Source organism: Mchenga conophoros, linkage group LG7, assembly GCF_057382185.1.
Source record: "Mchenga conophoros isolate Kocher_MC1m ecotype Shallow Benthic linkage group LG7, M_conophoros_male_GT1.1, whole genome shotgun sequence".
NCBI classification, from domain to species: domain Eukaryota; kingdom Metazoa; phylum Chordata; class Actinopteri; order Cichliformes; family Cichlidae; genus Mchenga; species Mchenga conophoros.
In genome coordinates, this window is record NC_140532.1 from 52,138,536 (window position 1) to 52,161,085 (window position 22,550).

Consider the following 22,550-nt stretch of genomic DNA (forward strand, 5'->3'; position numbering starts at 1 on the left):
TTTTCTTCCTTTGTCTGACTAATTGTTTGGAGCCAAACATTTGGTATGCAAGCAGTCGGATGATATGATCAGACACTGACTGATGTGCCACTAATGCCTGCTCTGTTTTAGTCAATGACTTCTAATTTATCAGGACTGCTACAGCTATTGTGTGCTGATGACTTAGCACGACATTAAAGATGGTGACCAGAATATCCACAACAACAGATAAGGAGACTCAGTGACGCCTGTCTGTGTAATTCATTCGTTTTTTGGTTTTGTTTTTTAACACCACCATTTATTTAACCATTCTTCTGTGTTATCTACTTTGCGCTTTTTATTTTATTGATTTTTTTTTTCACTTGAATTTATTGAGGATTGTATCTGTCTTGAATTATTTGCTCTGCCTCTGTGTCCCCTTGAATCACTCTTATTCTCAGCTAGATGCATTTCTTGTTTTTGCAGCAGAGGCGTTCTGCGTCATCCAGGGGACATCTCCTGCGTCGCACCATCAGCGTCCCGGTGGAAACACAGTTTCCAGAATTCCACAGCCAGCTGTCCACCGAGAGCGGTGAGTTGCCCGAGGATACACACATATGCTTTCATAAACATGCACTTATTAGTAATACTCCTGTTGCTTTCTAAAAGGCATTCACTTAAAGTAGAGTGATTGATAATTCTGTTAATATGTTAAGAATAGAGACTTTTGATGAGGTTTTTTTTATTTAGATTCAGTCCTCTGTCTCCAAAGCTGCAGAATTTTGGTGCTCAACTTATCTTGAGAAGTGCTTTCTTTGTGATATAAACAGTCGCATAACTAAATGAGGCAACTGGGTCTTGTGCTGCTTACATGCCTGGGTGAGACTTAGAAAATTCTTTTTCTTCCACTGTATATCCACTAGATGGAGAGCTTGCTGCTTTGTAGCACTTCTGTGCACTTGTGCCGTCTCATGTTAACGGCTAAGAGAGATAGGGAAAAATTCTTTCCAAGTGCTGCAGTTACACTGGACTTTTTCCTCTTGCTTTTATGACAATGTGATAATAGTGTGTTGAATTCTTTTTTAAAGGTACATGTGTAGACAGTCGTGTCACTGAAAGCTGTCAGAGTCTGTGGTTGTGTTGCGATCAGTCCAAATGAGACGCCACTATCAGCTTTCCAACCGATGCTGTGCCGGTGTGGAGCCAGCTCTGCTATGGTGCTTTTGGATGACAAGCTCCGACTCCATGATTGCTGCACATGCTTTATGCTCAAGTTTTTAGTTTATCTGTTTTAGTCTATCTGTTTTAGTTTTAGGGAAAGATTTAGAGATGTGTATTTTTACAAGTATTTACAACGACATCACAGTTACAAGATTGTGAGCAAGGGATGAGACCTCAAGAGACTGTTGCATATGCATTTTTGAGAGTTCCCTTCTTGAAGGTGAACTGATTTTATTATTTATTTATTTATTACACTTATTACTGAAATACACGTTTTAAAAAAAACTTTGAAAAAAACTTTTGCAGATTGCACTCACACGCTGGTGCACCCTGTTTAGTAAATCTGGCTGGTGTTTAAGGCTTGGTTGATTTGGAGTGGAATTTGCAGCTTTAACCAACCATCACCATCAGAGGGCGCCATTTAGCTCATTTTAACATCTAACTCTACTTTCCCAGACTAAGTCAGTTTTACATGGGCAAGGGTGGGCTGCAGATGAGTGCAGATGAGTCAACATGTTGTCATTTTAGTAGTGAGTGGCTCTGGTTTACTTGTTTTATCAGCTTTTATGGATTTGTTTGGAAATTTGCCAATATCTCCACTTGGCTGATAGGAAACCTGCAACTGTTTGCATGTAGTAACTGTGCTCTCACATGTGTGTTGTGTTGTTCGAGTAGTATTGCTCACATTCTTTACTTTTTATAGTGGGACTGCATCAAATGTACACCCTAAACACCTGAAGCTTGTCTCCGTATCTATTGCGGACCTTTGTTTTTCCTCTGAAGAGATTATTCTATTTACATTACATTTTGTTTTGGTGAATATTACCTTGTTTATTTCCATCTTCTTTTTTTACCGCAGCTACTATGAGAGCACTGTTTCTTTCAGCATGCACTTGGTTTTATTTGTAGCAGCATTTCTTCTAAGCACTGAGTCACAAACAAAAATCTGGGTAGTTTTTCTTGCCGTGAGGTTTTTGAGAGAGTCTATTTCTATGTTTGTGAGTGAGTGTGTATTTCTGCTTATTTGGAATAAATGTGGCTGCTGTCTGTCAGCTTGTGAGCTGATACATATAGCTGGTACATATAGATTGAACCCAATTAGTGTGCTAAATATAAGCTTATGCTTATTTTTGTTAGGGGTCATAGAAACGACTGCACTGTTAAACCATCACTAGTGGAAACAACTTTAAAAAAGTACAAAAAAAAGCATGAATTACAAATGTTTTCATTTATTTTGTATTCTCAGCTAAAATGTCTTAAATATTTGACATTTTTCTTCCTTCTTGCATTCTGTTATTGACTCATATCGTTTACTTTACCGCCGAAGTAAGGCCGCATTATTGTTAGAATAATGAGAGCTAGATAATGTGACAAGCAGAAAGGTCTTTCTGTCTGTCTCAATGTTACGGCCACATTCATTCTAAATGAGCTGACAGCCCAGAATGCCATACACATATAATATTTTCTTCTGCAACATGTGTTTCCCATTTTTTTGCCATCCATTCCGATTGATTCGAGCGATGACATGAAAATGGGAAATCAGCAGAAGACACTTGATTACACGGCATCTCTGTGATTAGGTTGATTTTGTTTGGGAAGAGATGGAGGCTAAACGAATAAATAGTCTGTCGACTTCTCCCATAGTTACAGGGTACCTTTGCAACTTTGCCAGTGACAATCACAAACATTTTCCATGATGATTATGTAACACAGTTTCAGAACTGCTGATTTGCATTTCCATAGTCACCATAATCTATTCTGAGTGTTAGGTAGAATACATTACAATACATTAATACTATATTAATGCAGCAGTTATTATATCAGAAGTTAAAATGTAGCCTCATTCTTTATAGTCTTCTTTTACCTTGAGTATGTAGGCAAATTCATCTTGTTATTCTTTAATAGAATTGCCATAATACACACAATTTGACTGTAAAGATAACTTGATACAGTTGGATCTATCCATTTTGAATGCAGACTGGAGCCTATCCTCGCTGTCACAGAGGCCAGTTACACCTTACACAATTATTCACACCTATAGTCAATTTAGAGTCATCAGTTAACCTAACATGCATGTGTTTGGATTGTACAGCAGAGAGCTTAAGCAGGCATGACTTGCAAACTCCACACAGAAAGTGAGCAGTTTCCAACTGTGAGCACAAACCACAACACCATGCTAGCTGAAACAATGTCATAGCCAATATTTTTTTTGTTTATATGCTGTCAAGTGTTTTGTAGTTTTTACATATTTGATTTAAGTTTAAGTGATTCCTCTGATGATTAGTGGATATCACTTATTAGACTTATTATAAAGTCTTTAATAAGACTCCAGATGCTCTTTCTAGCAGTAGAAATAGTTATGTACATGTCATTACCAGTACTGACTTAATATACAATAAAGTTATTATTGCATGTTGTTGATCTGCGTACATGTGAGCGCCTGACTTTTTGTAGCTTGCGAGTTAATATTAAGAGTGTAAACTAGGGGTATCCAACTCCAGGCTTCAAGGGTATCAAGATGTGTCCTTAAAAGGCTAAATGACCTCCTCAACATGTCTTGAGGTTGTCCAGAGGCCTGGTAATGAACTAATCATTTGATTCAGGTGTGTTGACCCAGGATGCTATCTAAAACCTGCAGGACACCGGTCCTTGAGGCCTGGAGTTGGACACCCCTGGTGTAAGTGTATAATTTAAATATAGATTGGTAATGGCGTGGCATTAATACGTTAGCCAAAACATTTACACCAAAATAAATGACTAGCATTGTCCTCCTTTTCTTGTCATAATCTTGTTTGACTAGATTTAGAGCATAGATGTGATTACTATATTCGGCCACGCTCAACTAATCTATTGCTCTTGAAAATCCATTAGCTACCAGGGCCACTTGTCTTTTGGCCAGCATCTTTTCCAAGTCGGACATGTGCCCTGTCATCTGCAGGGCTATGTAGCATTTGTGTGTCTACTTTGTCAACAAGCCCTCTTGCAACTAGCAAGAGGTAGCATGTTTGCAACCATGCCAATCATTTTGTTACTATAAAAGTTGAAATGAACAGTTATAACCTCTCTTCCCTGAAGTAGAGGCATGAGAGCATATAGAGCATATAGTATCCATGTCCATGATATCCTATATGGTATGTTGTATGTCTTAATTGAGTGAAAGGGAACAGATATACACAATGTGTCATTATGTCTGCTCTTATTAAAAAAATGCCATTATTAGATTATTAATACTAATGAAACAGAGCATAGTATTAAAAATAAATCCATCGAAAGGCTACCATGAGGTACTCCTGAGCAAAGTACCGTCCCTACACACTGCTCCCCGGGCGCTGAATTGGTGCCTGCCCACTGCTTCTCTGAGTGAATTGGTTAAATGCAGAGAGTAATTGTACTGGCAATCAACTGCAATTTACATTTTAGATCGACAGCATAATTTTCATAACCCATTAAATGGCTACTACTGCAAAACCGATCTAAGTCTTTCAATCTAAGTCCAACGAGTCATGATAAAAAAAAACTTATGTCACCTTATCGAGTGCAGATTTGCAGCAGAAACATGATGGTCTTCAAAACTAAGTGAAAACTAATAGTAAATGACTCTTGTTCACTGGTACAGGAGCAAAAAGAAAAAATAAACTGATCACTTCAAAAACCTAAACTGACACAAGGGTTTCTAAATGTATTCCTAAAGCAAGTAGTAATACAGGGAGTGCAGAATTATTAGGCAAGTTGTATTTTTGAGGAATAATGTTATTATTGAACAACAACCATGTTCTCAATGAACCCAAAAAACTCATTAATATCAAAGCTGAATGTTTTTGGAAGTAGTTTCTAGTTTGTTTTTAGTTTGAGCTATTTTAGGGGGATATCTGTGTGTGCAGGTGACTATTACTGTGCATAATTATTAGGCAACTTAACAAAAAACAAATATATACCCATTTCAATTATTTATTTTTACCAGTGAAACCAATATAACATCTCCACATTCACAAATATACATTTCTGACATTCAAAAACAAAACAAAAACAAATCAGCGACCAATATAGCCACCTTTCTTTGCAAGGACACTCAAAAGCCTGCCATCCATGGATTCTGTCAGTGTTTTGATCTGTTCACCATCAACATTGCGTGCAGCAGCAACCACAGCCTCCCAGACACTGTTCAGAGAGGTGTACTGTTTTCCCTCCTTGTAAATCTCACATTTGATGATGGACCACAGGTTCTCAATGGGGTTCAGATCAGGTGAACAAGGAGGCCATGTCATTAGTTTTTCTTCTTTTATACCCTTTCTTGCCAGCCACGCTGTGGAGTACTTGGACGCGTGTGATGGAGCATTGTCCTGCATGAAAATCATGTTTTTCTTGAAGGATGCAGACTTCTTCCTGTACCACTGCTTGAAGAAGGTGTCTTCCAGAAACTGGCAGTAGGACTGGGAGTTGAGCTTGACTCCATCCTCAACCCGAAAAGGCCCCACAAGCTCATCTTTGATGATACCAGCCCAAACCAGTACTCCACCTCCACCTTGCTGGCATCTGAGTCGGACTGGAGCTCTCTGCCCTTTACCAATCCAGCCACGGGCCCATCCATCTGGCCCATCAAGACTCACTCTCATTTCATCAGTCCATAAAACCTTAGAAAAACCAGTCTTGAGATATTTCTTGGCCCAGTCTTGACGTTTCAGCTTGTGCGTCTTGTTCAGTGGTGGTCGTCTTTCAGCCTTTCTTACCTTGGCCATGTCTCTGAGTATTGCACACCTTGTGCTTTTGGGCACTCCAGTGATGTTGCAGCTCTGAAATATGGCCAAACTGGTGGCAAGTGGCATCTTGGCAGCTGCACGCTTGACTTTTCTCAGTTCATGGGCAGTTATTTTGCGCCTTGGTTTTTCCACACGCTTCTTGCGACCCTGTCGACTATTTTGAATGAAACGCTTGATTGTTCGATGATCACGCTTCAGAAGCTTTGCAATTTTGAGACTGCTGCATCCCTCTGCAAGATATCTCACTATTTTTGACTTTTCTGAGCCTGTCAAGATAAGATAAGATAACCTTTATTAGTCCCACACGTGGGAAATTTGTTTTGTCACAGCAGGAAGTGGACAGTGCAAAAGTTATGAGGCAAAAATTAGAATACAATAAGAATAAATACAGTACACAACTGTACAGAATAGAATAAAATAAAATACTATATACAGTAGAATAAAATAAAATAAATATACAATAAGATAAAAATAGAATACAAATACAAATACTATATACAACTGAGTAAAAATACAACGATGACAGAAAGGATTATTGCACTTAGTATTATTGCATATGTATGGATGTGTGTGCTTGATCAGTTAAAGTCTTTATTATGGAGTCTGACAGCAGTGGGGAGGAAAGACCTGCGAAATCTCTCCGTCCCACACCGTGGGTGCCGCAGTCTCCCACTGAAGGAGCTGCTCAGTGCTGTCACAGTCTGCTGCATGGGGTGGGTCCTTCTTTTGACCCATTTTGCCAAAGGAAAGGACGTTGCCTAATAATTATGCACACCTGATATAGGGTGTTGATGTAATTAGACCACACCCCTTCTCATTACAGAGATGCACATCACCTAATATGCTTAATTGGTAGTAGGCTTTCGAGCCTATACAGCTTGGAGTAAGACAACATGCATGAAGAGGATGATGTGGACAAAATACTCATTTGCCTAATAATTCTGCACTCCCTGTATGTGCTTTAATCAGTGTGTAACCTTTAAAGCTGGATTTTGTGTGTGTGTGTGTGTGTGTGTGTGTGTGTGTGTGTGTGTGTGTGTGTGTGTGTGTGTGTGTGTGTGTGTGTGTGTGTGTTTTGCACCTGTAGCATTTTCTAATCTTGATCCACATCACAACACTACAAACACTCTCACCGTCTATTTTTTGCTAAATTATTCATTGGCATAGGTCCCTACCTCTCTTGTCCTTGTGTGACACGAGCTCTAAACAAGCAGTGTGATGAATAAAAACTTCACTTTGATGAATAGGAATCTAACACAAATCAGAGAGCGGTCTCATCTCATCCTCAGACTGAATAGCGAGTGGCTGCCGCCTCTATTCTTTTGAACTCGTCGAGTTTTCTGCACAAACACCCATAAGAGCGAGAGCCTTCTTATGCTCCCACCAGAACAACTGAGCTTAATTTCAAGTTTTAGCCTCAGAAGAGTTCTCAACTTTTGGTTCTTGGGCACATGCTGCCCTATTTTCCTCCTTTTTTCTTGCTGTAAGCTGTAACATTTAGATAGGATTAAGTAGAACCACATAACTGACCAAAGGCTGCTGAATGATTTATACAAGCCTTACAGCCCAAATACTGAATCACATGTGTTCTAAGTCCCTCAAGTCATTTTTCTTCACAGAGTGTCTAATTACAATTAGCTACTATTAACTAAAAGTGACAGTGTTCTTCACATTGTGCCACTTGACATTGGGCTGATTGGTATTTGATTATTTTGCCTTAAAATAAAAACCATCTGAAATATTGTGGAGATATAGCTCATCTTATTTTAGATCAGCTATATCTTTCTATATATTTTCTTAACCCATAGCTATATAAACTAGATAAACTCAAGTGCTGTATGTATAGAGATTAATGGCTCCATTTGGTTGAATTACTATGCTGAAAGGATTGAACAGAAACGATTGCAGTGTAGGTGCTGACTCATCCTGTTGCTGTACACTAACCTATTTCTGCAATAGAAATAGGTTCATGTACACTCAACGGCCACTTTGTACATCTGTTCATCTGCTTTGAAATGCAAATATAAAACCAGCCAATTGCATGCCAGCAACTCAGTGCATTTAGGCATGTAGACATGGTCAACACAAACTGCTGAATTGCAACTCGAGCATCATAATGAAAAATAAGGTGATTTAAGTGACTTTGAATCTGCCACGCTTGTTGGTGCCTGACGGGCTGGTCTGAGTATTTCGGAAACTGATGATGTACTGAAAGCATAGCTAGTGTGTGCAGAGAATGGTCCGGAAAAGAGAAAATATCCAGTGAGCACAGAATTTGCCTTGTTGATTCCAGAGGTCAGCTGACAGTTGCCAAACTGGTTCAACCTGAAAGGAAGACAACAGTAACCCAAATAACTACTCATTACAACCACAACCCTCACCCACCTCAAATTTCTTTATGGTTTTTGTTTTTTTTTTTGGATCAAGACTTTCTTGTAATTTCTTTTTAAAGTGGTCTTGACCAATCAGCCTGTCCAAAGTGTACCCCGCCTCTCACTCTATGGTAGCTGGGTTATGCTCCACACACCCCCGTGACCCTGAATTGGATTAACAGAAGAGGATGGATGGACAGATAGATGGATGATTCTCAAACAGCTGTTGTTTGTGCAAAAATATGGCATATCTCAGCATGGTGTGCAGTGAGTTCTTAAAAAATTGAAGAAGCTGGACAACTAGAGGGCAAGAGAGGAAGTGGCAGACTTAAAAATCTATCTACAGGAGATGAACAGCATCTGAAAGTCCTTAAGAACTAGGACAAATCCATCAAAGACGTGACACCGAACATGAGAGAGGTGGCTCAAGTGCGATATGTGTAGATCATTAAGAAAATTCATTATGATGATGTAAAGTAGATTTAATCAAACTAAACAGAACAGCAATAGGATTAAATATGTAAAACGGTGAAAACTGAATTTGGTTCCTATTCAAATAAAATACACTTGCCAAGTTGAGGTTGTAATATTAAATATATAAGGAGTTTTACAAATGCAAAATTCAACTTTAGGTTGAAAAACCCCTAATGAGCAAACATCTTTAAAACCACTGATCATACAAACATTTTTATAATTTTACTGTCATGTGTGGAAAGAAGGAGATTGGTAGTTATGTAGAGGCAATAATATTACACATAGTTCTGACACTTCTTGATTTTATTGGAATTTGAATGTTTGTAGGTCTTAAAGCAACGTTTAAAAACATTCAGTATGACTTTTTTAAATGGTGCAGGAACTCTGAACTTAAATGTGCTGTTTTGCGCCCACTCACAACTCCAGAGTTATAAGCAAGTACTTTTTTCCAAAACTGATATTACAAACTTCTTGTTACTTTTTTAATGATGAGAGAAAATACATATAAAGTGTAATATTGATCAAAGTGGAAACACTACCAACACTCCCTCCACCCGTATCTCTCTCTCTCTCTCTCTGTGTGGAAACTGCTTCTTTCTCTCCTCCCTCCCATTCTGTGCTCTCTCTCTCTTTCTCTCTCTGCCTGCTCTCCAGAGAGGTTGCTCAGTCAGACAGATGTAACACAGCGGTGGAAGCCTGAGCTGAGCTGGCAGGCTGCAGGGGCCATACCAGCGGCAGCACCTCCGAATTGGGGGGGGGGGAACGGCAGAGCAGAGACGGCACTGGCAGAGGAGATAAAACAGGACTTGCAGTTGTAGTTCCAGCGGTTGCAGCGGAGTTATCGAGTAAACTTTGCCTCAGGATATGGGTGTGTTGATCCGAGCGCTCATCGCTCTGTGAATTTAACATGGACACTGACACCAGCAATCATCCAGAGGCACAGGATGGTAAGTGGGAGGAAAAAAGATGAGAAATGATGGAAGTGATACTTTAAGTGGAAAAAAGAAAGAAAGTTGAGGCACATATGTAAAAGAGAGTTCGGTCACTTGCTTTTCCTGTCAGCTTTCTGTTATGACTAGGCTTTTCGCTTGGCTCTTGAGCTGTTGACTAGGGCCTCAGTGGTCAGTGATGAATGGGACTCCAGTCTATTCTTCTGAGTGAGGGGGTTAAGGGGTGAAGGGCGTTACATAGCAATGTGATGAAATGGGCTGCCTGCTAAAGACGCTACTTGTCTCAGCAGGATTTGCTTTTGGCTTTGTTGTATGTGAGCAAGTTCAAACCTCTGTGCTGTGCTGATTCTCTCTGGGATTTGCCTTCAGTTGTTGACTGCATTTTGGTATGAGCTTCATGCAGCTGGAAGCTCTCTTCTCGGTCTTTGAATAGAATAATTAAACGTGGAATATGTGAGGTCCGTGGGTGGACCAGTTAATTTTTTTTGGTGTTTTTTTTTTTTTTATCTCAAATGCACCGAGATATTTCAATCTGAATATTTGAAGGCTGTATAGTGGTTGTACCATGTGGGTGTTTGTGTTAAAAACACAGAGCAGCAGGAACAAATGAAAGCAGGAGACAGAGGGAAAGAGAAGGGGGGGCAGAAAGAGAAAGAGTTATGTACACAAATAAATCCAGGGGGATCGAAACGGCACTGTAGGCCACTCTTTCTCTCTCTTCCCCCTCATTTTCCACTGCCTTTTCTTCCACCACTCCAAAATGTTAGAGCCTAAACTAGATAGTTAAAAAGAAAAGGGAGAAGGAAAAAAATTGGTGTGTTATTAACTGGGCCAGAAAAGACGATGTTTTGTCTTCATGACCAACGGGGAAGGACTCTGCTGTGCTGCTGATGAAGAATGCGGTTAACAGAATGAGTCAACAGAGAGCATATTTCCAAGAGACCATAGTTTCCCTTTGCCAGCATCTAAGCCACATTGCTTTATGCACTGGGCTGTCTGCCACGACAGAGAAGGAAAAGACAAAGAAAAGGGGGAAAGAAAACCGTTAGATGAAACTTTGGCATTTTCATCCATCCCTTGAGACGCAAAACTTCTGGTAAAAGTTGAACCGAAATAAGCGCGAACACTGAGCTCTATCTTGAGATAAAACGCCAGCTTCATTGCTCTAACATCAACTGTCTCCTCTCAACCGCACTCTCCTCACATTCCTTTCAAAAGGTTTAATATACAAGGAAAAGTTGGTGTAGGAAAGGCAATAATCTGATATCGTCCAATTACATTCTCACTTCAGGCTTGCAAGCTACAGGAAGAATTCACACTTCCCGAGGTTTGCAGGCTTCAGTTCATCTGTCATGCACACACACTTTCACGCACACAACAAGTCTAAGAGTAGTGTATTTATACAGTATAAGCTTATTATTTACATGTTGTACCCACTGCATTACGTATTTTACATTTAAAGTAGATGTAGAGTCCTTGTCTGCAACTGGCTGATTGTTATGGGACTGATCTGTGACTGAATCTACCTGTTTCCCATTTCTGTTGGCAGAAAGCAGAGAAATGCTGATGCTATGTATTACTTTATGAAATAGCACTGGGTGGAAGTGGGACTGCTACCAGACAAGCTAATAAAAAGAGATCAATAGTCAGACCTATTACTGTTATATACATATATATGAAAAAATGCAACTCTTTTTTTTCCATGGATTTCATATTTGTAGTTTCATCCCGTGCTTAAATTTACCCCAGTAAAGTTTTTGACCTTTTCAGCACTAAAGAAACCACTCTCACTCTCAGCAGATGCTCCCCAGAGTTTCCATGTCGTTGCTTTGTCTCTGCCACCAGCTTATACTGAAGTCAGTATATACTTATTTCTTTTCAGGTGCCTTATATATCGGTCATGTTGAAAGTAAGTCTATGTATCCATCCTGTGACATGCCAGCACTGCAGAAGTGCACATAGCCAAAGGGCTGTCACTTTCCTGTGTCCCTGTGTATTTATCTTCTACCAAGGGCAGCTGTCATAAAGGAGAGTAGCTTTTTAAATATAGACAAAAAACACATTTATCTGTCATGATATGATGGGATAAGTCATAATACTGCTCCCGATCAGGTCGGCACATCTTTTAATTATAACACAATGTAAAGCAAATGAGTATAAAGCAGCCTTGCCGTTTTAGGCATCCAAATAAATACATGCACTGTGCTAGTTTATAGCAGGGGCATGCGGTGAGGAGTGGAGGTCTCAGGAAGGGAAGTAAAGAGAGAGAGAGTCCTTATCCATGGCCTTCATTGACATGTAAATAGGTCTGCATGTTTTGTCCTAGATGAGAAAGGTTGAACGCCTGCTCATGTACTGGAGGACAAAATACAGCTTTAACCTGTCTCACATTAGACGGGGAGACTGGACCAGCTGAGCTTTTTGATATTCCTGAAAAACAGTGGGCTTTCTCTTTGTTTTCCATTTTGACCCCATAGTCTGACTAACATTCTAAATATACCATCCAGAGCTGTGGTTTTATGGTTTAAAGTGCTGTGGGCTTTGTCATTAAAAATGCTTGGCTTTTAATAAAAGATTTATTCTTACTCCTATTGTCATGTGCTTAAACCTCGCTAGTAGACTGGAGCTGGGTGGTACAGCAGGAGCAAATTTAGGAACTGGGCTGTCAGCTTAACACTTGTAATCTGGTTTTAATAAATGAGACACTATCTTGAAAAAAGGCCAAAAACTGGTGGAAAGACAATATGCGGTCATTCTGTCCCACTTCCCAAAAGGGCTGTGTCAAAGTTTCAAGGACTCAGATTTAAGGTTGTGGGTAACGCTGTCCCAGAACACCGGACTTGCAGTAAACCTGCAGAGCTGTCACATAATTTTTCTCATGTGAATGATGAGAAAGTGGAGCTAGTGACTGAAACCTGACTGGAGAAAATGATCAAAAGGAGGTAATTTAATTGAAAAATGTTGATGACTGCGGTGAAGTAAATTTTTTCTTGACGAGAGTTTGGGGTTTGGCGGGTGTTTTTGGTGGTGGTGGGTTCGCACCTTTAGAGTCATCATGGTATTGCACTTTAATCGACTTTCTCTTTGGTTTCACTGAACTAAACCAATGGCAGCTTCTACTTTTAAATTCAGTTACTGTTGTGAACTAATTGAGTCTGATATAGCAAACTCATTTGAGCACAGTTGCTAATTGAAAAATCCAACAGTTATGGAAAAACATCTGCAATTTGTCATTTTCTTTTTCAGCTCTTGATGATTGTATATAACTAAATGATACACTTCAAGTGGGATCCTCTGGGGAATTTTATCACTGGAAATGCCACTACCCACACTATACAGACCTTATGTGACTTCATATTAAATTCAGTTCAACTGAATTGTATTCATATAGCACCACATCAAAACCAAAGTCACCTCAAGGTGCTTTATATTGTAAGGTAAAGACCCGACAATAATACAAAAAAACCCCCAACAATCAGACGACCCCCTATGAGCTAACACTTGGAGACAGTGGGAAGGAAAAACTCACTTTTAACGGGAAGAAACCTCCAGCAGAACCAGGCTTAGGGAGGGGCAGCCGTCTGCTGCAACCATGTGCTTCACATAGTTGTAGCAGACTTGAGACAAGCTAGGTTTTTTCTAAACCTCAACTTTGACTGCTGTGGTTGTCCTTGTGCTTTATATGTTTCTCATGCTTATGCAGTAATGCCAAATAATATCATTGTATCTCACACGCTTCATCTGTGAGGCCTGGTAGAGATCATAATCTCACCCGCTGTTTTTGTGAAATTCGGTTGTGAAGCCTCAAGCCATTTTCTTACCCCTCCCTTAACGCTCCCAATTCAAGGGAGAGTTAGTTGTCAACATGTGTCCATTGTGAAAGGAGTACAATACGAGTCAATGAGTCAGTGAAGCTCACTTCACAACCAGAAGTCTTTTTGCAACCATTAGGTATGCCCTTTTATGCTGCCTATATTAGGTAATAGCATTCTTTACCACCAACTTCTGCCTCGCTGATTCCATCCCACCAGTAGGGAATGATAATATTGTGACATAAATGATTAATTTTTATTACTTAATGATTATTAGAAGATTAAAAAAATCGCATTTCTATATGGTACAAAAATACAAATTACATCATAATAGCAAATAAATAATTAATAATTAAACAATAATAACATTAAGAAGAAGAAGAATATTTATATCCTTATGTTTACAAGTATAATAATAAATGGTTTACCCTTTATTGTCATGGCAAATGATAAATGTTACAAATTATCCAGTGAAGTTACAAAGAGAGGCTTTAATGTTTAATACCATTACCCTTCTATTCAGGTAAGAACAAAGACTATGTCACATTGTGTACAAATGTCAGCTTTGATTTCTGGATATTGAGAATTTAACATGATGACCTCATACTATAATTTAGGGCAGCCAAATCTATCGGACAGCCTGTCATTAAGAGCCAAAGTATAAACAAAGGAGCACCTCTTCAACCTGCCACTGGATTAGCTGGCAAGGAAAAGAATATCAGGAGCAGTTTTCAAATGACAGGCTGCGTGTTGTGGCAAAGGCGTTTCTTAACTAAAGAGCCTCTGATGTTATTTTGAAATGAAAACCAGGCATTACCTTCAAATATAGCCACAGTTGTCCACCTCTCATTGGTACTGGACTACATATGTATTTTTTTTTTAAAAAAGAAGAAAAAAAAAGAATATAGCTTTGTAACTTAAGACCTTGCGTCATCCAGATCCAGATTGTATCTATTCGAGCTGATTGCATTTCACACTTGGATTTAAAATTCTCCACGAATGCATTTCAATTGACTGCTTATGATGGGATTCTGCTTCCACACTTAATAGTATATTTGACTTTTTCTGTGGGGAATAGTGTGAATGTTTCTGAAGTGAAAAAAGAAACCATCACACACATTTGTAGCTGTGCAGCCACACAAGAAGATTTCTGTGGGTATTTGCATAATTGCATAATGGATAGTACAACATAAAAAAAAGAAGGGAAAAAACCGAGCAACAAAAGACCTTGAAACCAAAGAAAAGGCTGAGTCTTCTGAGCTTGAAAGTTTTTCAAGCTGTCTGTATAAAACTTAACTAGGTGGTGCTTTGAAAGAAGTCAGTGTCATGTTTGCTGTATTTCTTGCAAAAGGGGACACACTGTTCCAACATTTTAGGTTTAAATACCAATAAAAAGATCCAATACCAATACCTGTCCTTTGTCATCGTAAATGAATAAGCTGTAATCCTCACTGTAAGGAAGAGAGAAGAGAGGAAGAGCCTAAATCTTGCTTTCCAAATACAGAAATACTAGTACTGTGCAATACTCCAAAATTTGGCATTGATCTGGTACCAAATAAACACATGGCCAGTATTGATCTGATACCAATACTGATACAGATACTTTTAGCCTAATTTTCATAGAGCGTTTTTAAACTATGTTTTTATTTAAAACAATTCAGTGGGCTACAAATTGAACATCGAGGATAGAAACAAAGTATCAATCTGATACCAATACCAGCTTTGGATTCAGTGCTATCGATATTTGGATCTAGCCACCTCTTCAATGATAGTGAAATACAAATACATTGTAGTATACACATTAACTTAGCTAATCTGTTTTTAAAATAATGCATAACCACAGCACCAAGATAGAGAAATGAATTGTTTTATTTGCATTTGTGTTAATTCTGCTCAGTGGGAGTCTTTATGCACTCCTTCCTTTCTTTCCTCTGCTCTCAGTTTCACTGCATGTGCACAGGGAGTGGAGCAAAAATAACAGTAATCAAGTTGAGGACAGCTCATTATGTTAGTGAAGTGCTGAGACTTAGATACAGGAAGTGAGGGAAAGACTTGGAGCAACACTATGAATGGAGCTGTTTGGTTATCAAAATCACTTGCTGACTGTTTGTGGTTATATCTGAAATTAGTGGAAACTTGAAATATATATATATATGCATAAATGTAGAACGTGAAATACCTTCAGACTAGTGACCCACTACTGTTGGCTTTCTCATGCACTTCTGGTGACCGGCTGCTTGTTCAGTAAACTTAGTAAACAAAGCGTAAATAAATAGATTGGCACCATAGATTGAGGATAATCTATTCATTACTCACCAATAACAGATCTAGCTGTTTGAGCTGGTACTGGACTGGCCGGTGCCTTCCTAGCTGTAAATGTGAATACTGTTGTACAAACAGAGCAGAGCAGTCAGGTGTCCTCTGTGCTTTTTGAGATGCTGCTGCTAATAATTTTCCTAAAAGACAATTCCATTTTTTTTCACTACAGTGAAATCCAAACTAATCACACGTTATAGCCGCCGTATGACTTTTATATGCACACTTTTTTTAAAAGTGTGATTTGCGATGCCGTGAGCAAGACGTTCAGCAGAAGACATGCCACAAACATTTGTTTCTTCTTCTGCTGCAGTGCACAGTTTGCCTCTTCATAGAATAGAACCACAGAGGACCATTTGGCAGATCTTTAACACTTGTATCCTCCCATTTGCTTTCTCTCTATCATGCTTGTTTTTAGACTCTTTAAGTCATTTTACATGTCATTAGTAACACCAAAGTAAAAATCTGTACGCTGATTCAAAATCATTACTGCGTCAGATATGCTCTGCAATCTCCCGGCCTTAAATGGCGTGTTTGTTGGTGGCTACAGGCCCAGTTAAAAAGTTCCACATTTGTCTGAAGCAGAAACTAAAATTTGAGATCGCTTTCTCTAAGACGTTACACACAACAGGTGGTAGATGGACGCTAGAAGCACTCCATTTGGTTAATGTGAGCGAGGGCACCCTAATGACGTTTGCCTGCTCTAGTCTTACATGGACATGGAAAGGTCAGGGCCGTGAGCCTCTAAAGTTCCTAAAAAGACCATCAGGGAAAAGAAGCTTTTATTTGGAATGTAAACAGCGGTAAAGGAATAGCTGCATAATATATATACATATATATATATATATATATATGAATATATATATATAACTAGAGGTTAAGTGTTAACCAAACGTTTCAGAGTTATACACAGGAGATCACACATGAAAAGTTAATCAAACACTTAAACTAGTCTGGTGGTGTATATGGTGTATATAAATAACACTGTAAAAGCTGAGCTAAGCAATAACCTCAGAGAGCTGTCTTGTGGCCAGCAGCAACAGTGGCACAACTCCATCTGGCCCCATTTGTCAGAAAGCCTCCCTGATGGGATACTGTCAGTCAACAGAGCACTGCAACCAGAGGGAAAGCAGAGCTTGTCTGAGACAACAGAGGGTTAAAAAAAAGAAGAAGGGAAAATTGAAACGCTAATGTAGAAATCTAGATGATGCCTTTGCAGCGTGTTGTGTAGATGACAAGTGTGTTGGTGTGGTTCGTGCGTACACGTGTGTGCGAATCTGTGGCGTGTTTTGCTTTTGAAGTGTGTGATGTGTGTCTAAGATGAAGTGACTGCAAGGGCCAGGAACGGAGCCAAGTGCAGCCGTGAGCGCGTTACATGCTCACAACAAATTTATGTTGGTTGTATGCTTTTCATGTCTCTGTAAATCTTCTGTAAATGGAGCACACTGAGCAAAAGAGAAGCCGAGAGTGGCGAGGGAATGAGCCGAGGAAAGAGAAATGGAAAATACTGACTGAGTGACGGGAACAGTAACTGCTAAAGTAACAAGGAATGGCACACTTGGGCAACTCCCCTCCCACCCCCCCCTATAATCAAAGTAGGATTCTCAAATTTTTTCAGGTAAATTGATCTTAATTTGTGTTTATCCTTCCTTATTGTTTATTTGGTTTACTCAGTTACAGATTTGTCATGATCCACTGGAGCACGTGTTTCAGTGCCAGTGCTGGTGGGAAAATCCGATTATTTGAGCCTAAAATTAGACCTCTGGAGTAGCAGCAACATACAACTTAAGGTATTCGCTATAAATCCTTTGTTTTTATCTTTACATTCAAATCAAGTGAAGTGTCACAGGCTGTAAACTGTATGTAAAAGATCTAAGAGCAGTCACGGGGACATTAAAAAAAAGATACGTTGTAACAACAGTAACAATGTCTGAGATAATCAGTGTATATGATAAGTTCTTGGGAAATTCAGTTAGTAATGTCTCAAGTATTCCAAAGGGTTAATGAGGTTCTCTTTATAATGATGTTGAAGATTCTGTTATAAAAACTTTATGAATCTGTAAAGCTTCTTTTATAGTTCAGTTAAATTCAGATTCTTACAGCTCTCATTTGCCTTCTTGATAGTAATATACCATGTAAACAAAGTATACAAATAATAATAATGATTTGTAATATGTAATAGACTATAATTGCCTTTGGTTTTCTCATAGTGCTAACCCAATAGGTTCAATTTGTTCTGATTCGGTTTTTACAGCTCCTCTTCTTTGATAGTTTGAAGAAACAACACGGTAAAGAGGATTTTAGAATTTCATTCATTTTTCTTTTTCAGGAAAACAAAGGGTGGAAACGCACAACAGCAACTCAAGTGTTATTGTGCTGGCTGTAAAGTACTGCAAAATCACATTGCCTGTTTACAGTTACAGCACACAGCTGAATAGTAGAGAAGTCTCAAAAGCTTTGGCATCTAGCTAGCGCTACAGAAGAGGAGCAGCACATGCTAACGGGAGATAAATTCAGATAGAAAACAAAAACATGCAAACAGCGAGAGATGTAGAAAGATATAAGAAAGAGAGGATGTGAATGGAAGATGAGAGATTATGTTCAAAGGTAAGGACTGCCCAGCGAGTAAAATTTTATAAACTGTAAACCTAAAACTAAGTGAATTATAACTAAATGAATGATGCTAGGTATGCTAATTTTGTTTGAATGTACCAGGCAGCGTACTGCAGGCTAACCTGGTCAGTTTGAACTATTGTTTTAGGCTTTGCAGTGATTTCTGACAGATGCAAGGCCAGCTGTGGTGTTAGTAAACATCAAGAGTAAAAGACATCAATTGAAATCAAACATACAGCTCTCTGCTCAAACCTTGTTGAATGCAGTTTTCAAAATCCACAAAAAACAGTGAATATCAGTGTAGCAGCCCAGGCCAGCGGACCACAGCCTGTACAGGAAAATCTATTGGAACTCACAAAACCCTTTATTAACCCTGTGCCGATCCGATATTAGATTATTTAAAAAGCTGATATTGAAAAGCTGATATATATGAAACCTAAAATGATCTCTCCAAGCTTTGTTGTATGTTCTTATTTATTATTTTCCCCTATTCTGCTGAGATCAGCTGGTTGTTGTGTTTGTGTGCCCAACAGTGAAGTTGTTTCACTTTCTGTCCCTCTGGTGGAAAATCTACACCCTCATAATATTGTTGAAGGATCTTTTCCCATCTGTTTTCTCCTTTTTTCATTTGTATTTATCTTCTGTCATAAATGTCAATAGTGATAAATCAGAAAATACCTATTATCGGCCTCCCGATAAATCGGTTGGGCTCTAGCTAACAATAGTGTCAGAAACAGTTGGGGGGAGATGATTGACTTTGCTACTAATCAAAGTGAGGTCTGGATGTTATATGGTATGTATGTTTAACTGCTGGTGCACAAGTTGCTCCAGTTGAAGCCTTTGTAGGAGTTGAATTCCCTTTGGTATTTTCCTGCAAAAAGCACTTGCTGGCCCAGTGGACACGGTAGCAGCCTGACCCCACGTGTTCCACACAATTGCCTTTGTCCCTAAAATGGCAGATATTGGCATTCCTGGCCGTCCCACGTCCAGCTCTTCCTCCAGCTAAAAAAACACACACGTTGTCTCTTTTGTGCCGCTGTCGGCGAGAGGCAATCTTAACCCAGGCAAACTGATTTGAATTGATGTAAGCCGACTGCTTTATGTGATAATTTTTCTCTTACTCAGCTTCCCGAAGAGAGTAATGTCGGTTTTGTTTATGCATTAAGTTGTGCCTCAGCATTTTTTTTTTTAAAGTACCAGAGCGTCGAATGGAATATGCAATGACAGAAGTAATACTTAAGGCTCATCTCTCCTCTTTATTTTGTTTTTCTCCATTGTTGCAGCTATTTTCTTCAGTCTGTTTCAGCAGAATAATCCCTGTTGCTTTTCACTGTACTGCTGTGAACCCAACTTACACGTGGTGCTAAAAAAAAATGTCAAAAATCTATTCATAGACTAAACAAAGACGCAGGTTTAAACACGGTCTTCACTGTTTATGCCCATAGCTTTTTACAAGTTCCTAGACAGACACACACACACATGGGAACATAAACAGAGTGACAGGGGCTGAGGGATTAAGGAGACAGAAAGGGAGACAAACAGGAAGATAAAAGGAGAGGTGTGTCCAAGTTGTCAATAGGAGTGGACTTCAGTGCTTCACTTTTTGTCCCTGGGTAACTCTATAGCCTACATACCAAAGTACTCACTGTGTCATTTCACCCTTTGGGTTTCTGTCTTTCCCGTTTGTACTCTCACCCCCACCCCACCCCTCTCATTTCACCCCCTGGTTTTTCCCGTTTGTTGCCTGACGAGTGGGAGATTAGACCTCATCAAAACATGCTCTACTTAAACATGCAAGCTTTAGCTAGAATTTCTTGGATACTGAAAGCTTAAAACCTGCAAATGCCTGTGAGACATTGCATGTAGCTTGCAAAAGTGGGGGCAATATGGATAAAAAGCACCACTAATTGTCAAAAACTGCTTTGGAAATTTGGAATTCATTAAGCAGCAAAAAACAACAACAAAAAAAGTTGCTACATGCCAAATGTGTCAAATAACTCATCAGCGTGCTTTTGTTCAGTACCAGCAAAGATGAGCTCAATGACATGAGGTCTTAGAGAGTTTTATCGTTGCACTGTGGAGGGCTAAGAAAGATGAAACATGTGAAAGTAATAGTCATATTTGTCACAGACTGCCCGGGCACCAGTGTACCAGACCAGTCAGCATCTTTCTGCATTTAGTGGAGCAAATATGCAGCAGTCTGTCATCACTGCATCCTAACCTGTTGACTTTAAAGTGTTTCTGTAATCCCGGGTGGCTTAGCTATTAATTTAACAGCAATTCAGTTGAGGAAACATCTTGTCACCGCAAATATGTGAAATCCTCAGCACAAATCGTTTTACCTCCCATTACAAAATAAACAAAAATATAGGTTTATTTTGCTGGGATACTGTAAAAAAAGAGAAAAAAGGAGCACAACCACAAATTTTTCACAGCATTCAGCAGCACAGAGGCGCTTTTGAAAGCCTCACATGATTTCTTTTTTCTTATTACACACCCCTAAGGCTTTAGTTAGTGTGACTAGATGTGGTGAGAGAAGAGTGAGGAAAGAAGGTAAAGTGGCCAGAAGAAGAAGTGTGAATATAAGGAGGGGGCTGGGAGTGGGAGTGGGGGGAATCTTCTGTTGTTTCTATGGACAAATGCCTGTCCAAGCACAAGAGCAGAAACATGAGAGTGCTGTTATTTAGTGGGGAAGGAGGGAGGGAATTGTGGGTAGAGAGAGGGAAAATTTTTCAAAGTGGGGTTCTCGTATTTATAGTGAGTTGTGCTGCGTTTAGTTTGGCTGTGCCGACTAGTTTCTGAAAAGTTTATCTCCTGCAGAGAGGAAACAGATTTGACTTATTTGTAGATGTAAATGTATGCCATATGTGTTGGGAGTGGCTTTTATGCAATGTACAGATTTCTTGCCTGAACTATGCTTCAATATGGAAAAATATGACTTTTCCTGTGCATCCGACAGGGTAAAAAGTGTTGTTGTCATTATCGTCACCATCATCAGCAACACCTTTGCTGAGGTTTGCTGAGTGCCCAGCCAAACTTCAGCTAATGCTTTAAAGCTGGAGTGTGGTAGTGAGGCCCGGCCTGGCCCCGTGGTTTTTTGGTCAGCCACAACAAGGCCTCTGATTGGTTGGAGGTGGGGTAGGAATTTGGCTCTCCGAGCTCTAAACTCCACCTCCTCCTCCTCCTTCCCAGCCCCGGGTGTTGAGGCACAGCGGCATTCCCTGTGCACCAGTGTGCGCACACACTTAAACATTTCCATGTCACTTGCTTTCCCCTATGAAAGGGAGCTTCAGAGCAGGGAGTTACAGATATTTCAAGGAAAGTGAGAATAGGTGACAAAAGAAAGAGTACTCTCCTGCCCTGTGATTATGTTTGTGTGTGTTTGTGTGTGTTTGTGTGTGTGTGTGTGTGTGTGTGTGTGCGTGCTTCTTTTCCTCCCTCTATGAGTCTGGGAGAGAAGGGGGAGGACCTGAACCCTGCTAAGAAAGAGTCAATACCCCTGTAGGAGTCCACCAGACCATACACACTCTCACTCGCACCCTGACACACACATACATGCACACACACACAGACACACACACACGCATATACACACATCCATACACACACATGGCCACATACTTATTCAGTCCGCTGCAGGTACTGCAGCCTTAATAAGTTCAGAGCAGACGGACAAAACCCAGCAAGGAAGCGTGAAGTATAGAGTGAGAGAGGGGAGGAGGGATCTCTGGAGTTACTACTTGTTGCTCTTGGTTTTGCGAGTGGACTGAAGATGATTTTCCTTCTGCTTTCCCAGCGGCTGTGGGACCTTGTCTGAGGTGAGCACCAGCGCCACGCTTTTTTCTTCTCCTTTCACTGCCTCATAATTGTGCTAGAAAGGAGAAATAAAAAAAGAACAGGGGGGTAGAGTTACCACTTTTGTGAGTGTGGGATTGCTCTCTTGGTGGAATGGCGCATGGTTGGAGGGTTGGAGTGGGGGGAGCTGAAGGAAAGGAGGTGTGTGGAGGGAAGCTTTTCACATGTCAGGCAAGGATCATTATCAGACTGATCTGTCAGAGAGAGAAGCAAAATATAGGT

General features: G+C 39.8%; 1 protein-coding gene across 5 annotated transcripts in view; it reads left to right on the plus strand.

Moving 5' to 3' along the window:
- The first annotated feature begins 218 nt into the window (after positions 1-218).
- The window catches only part of LOC146571092 (disabled homolog 2-interacting protein-like), a 171,431-nt gene continuing 149,099 nt past the window's right edge, over positions 219-22,550 (plus strand). For 2 of the 5 annotated variants that reach the window (XM_085280062.1, XM_085280063.1), the window contains exon 1: positions 22,009-22,291. Coding sequence is in view for 2 of the 5 variants with exons in the window: in XM_085280058.1 (XP_085136184.1) it covers positions 424-550 (127 nt within the window). In the remaining 3 variants the exon portion in view is untranslated. Of the gene's footprint in view, positions 551-9,475; positions 9,730-22,008; positions 22,292-22,550 lie in introns of those variants that run through there. The other 3 variants (XM_085280058.1, XM_085280057.1, XM_085280061.1) reach the window with 3 other exon arrangements.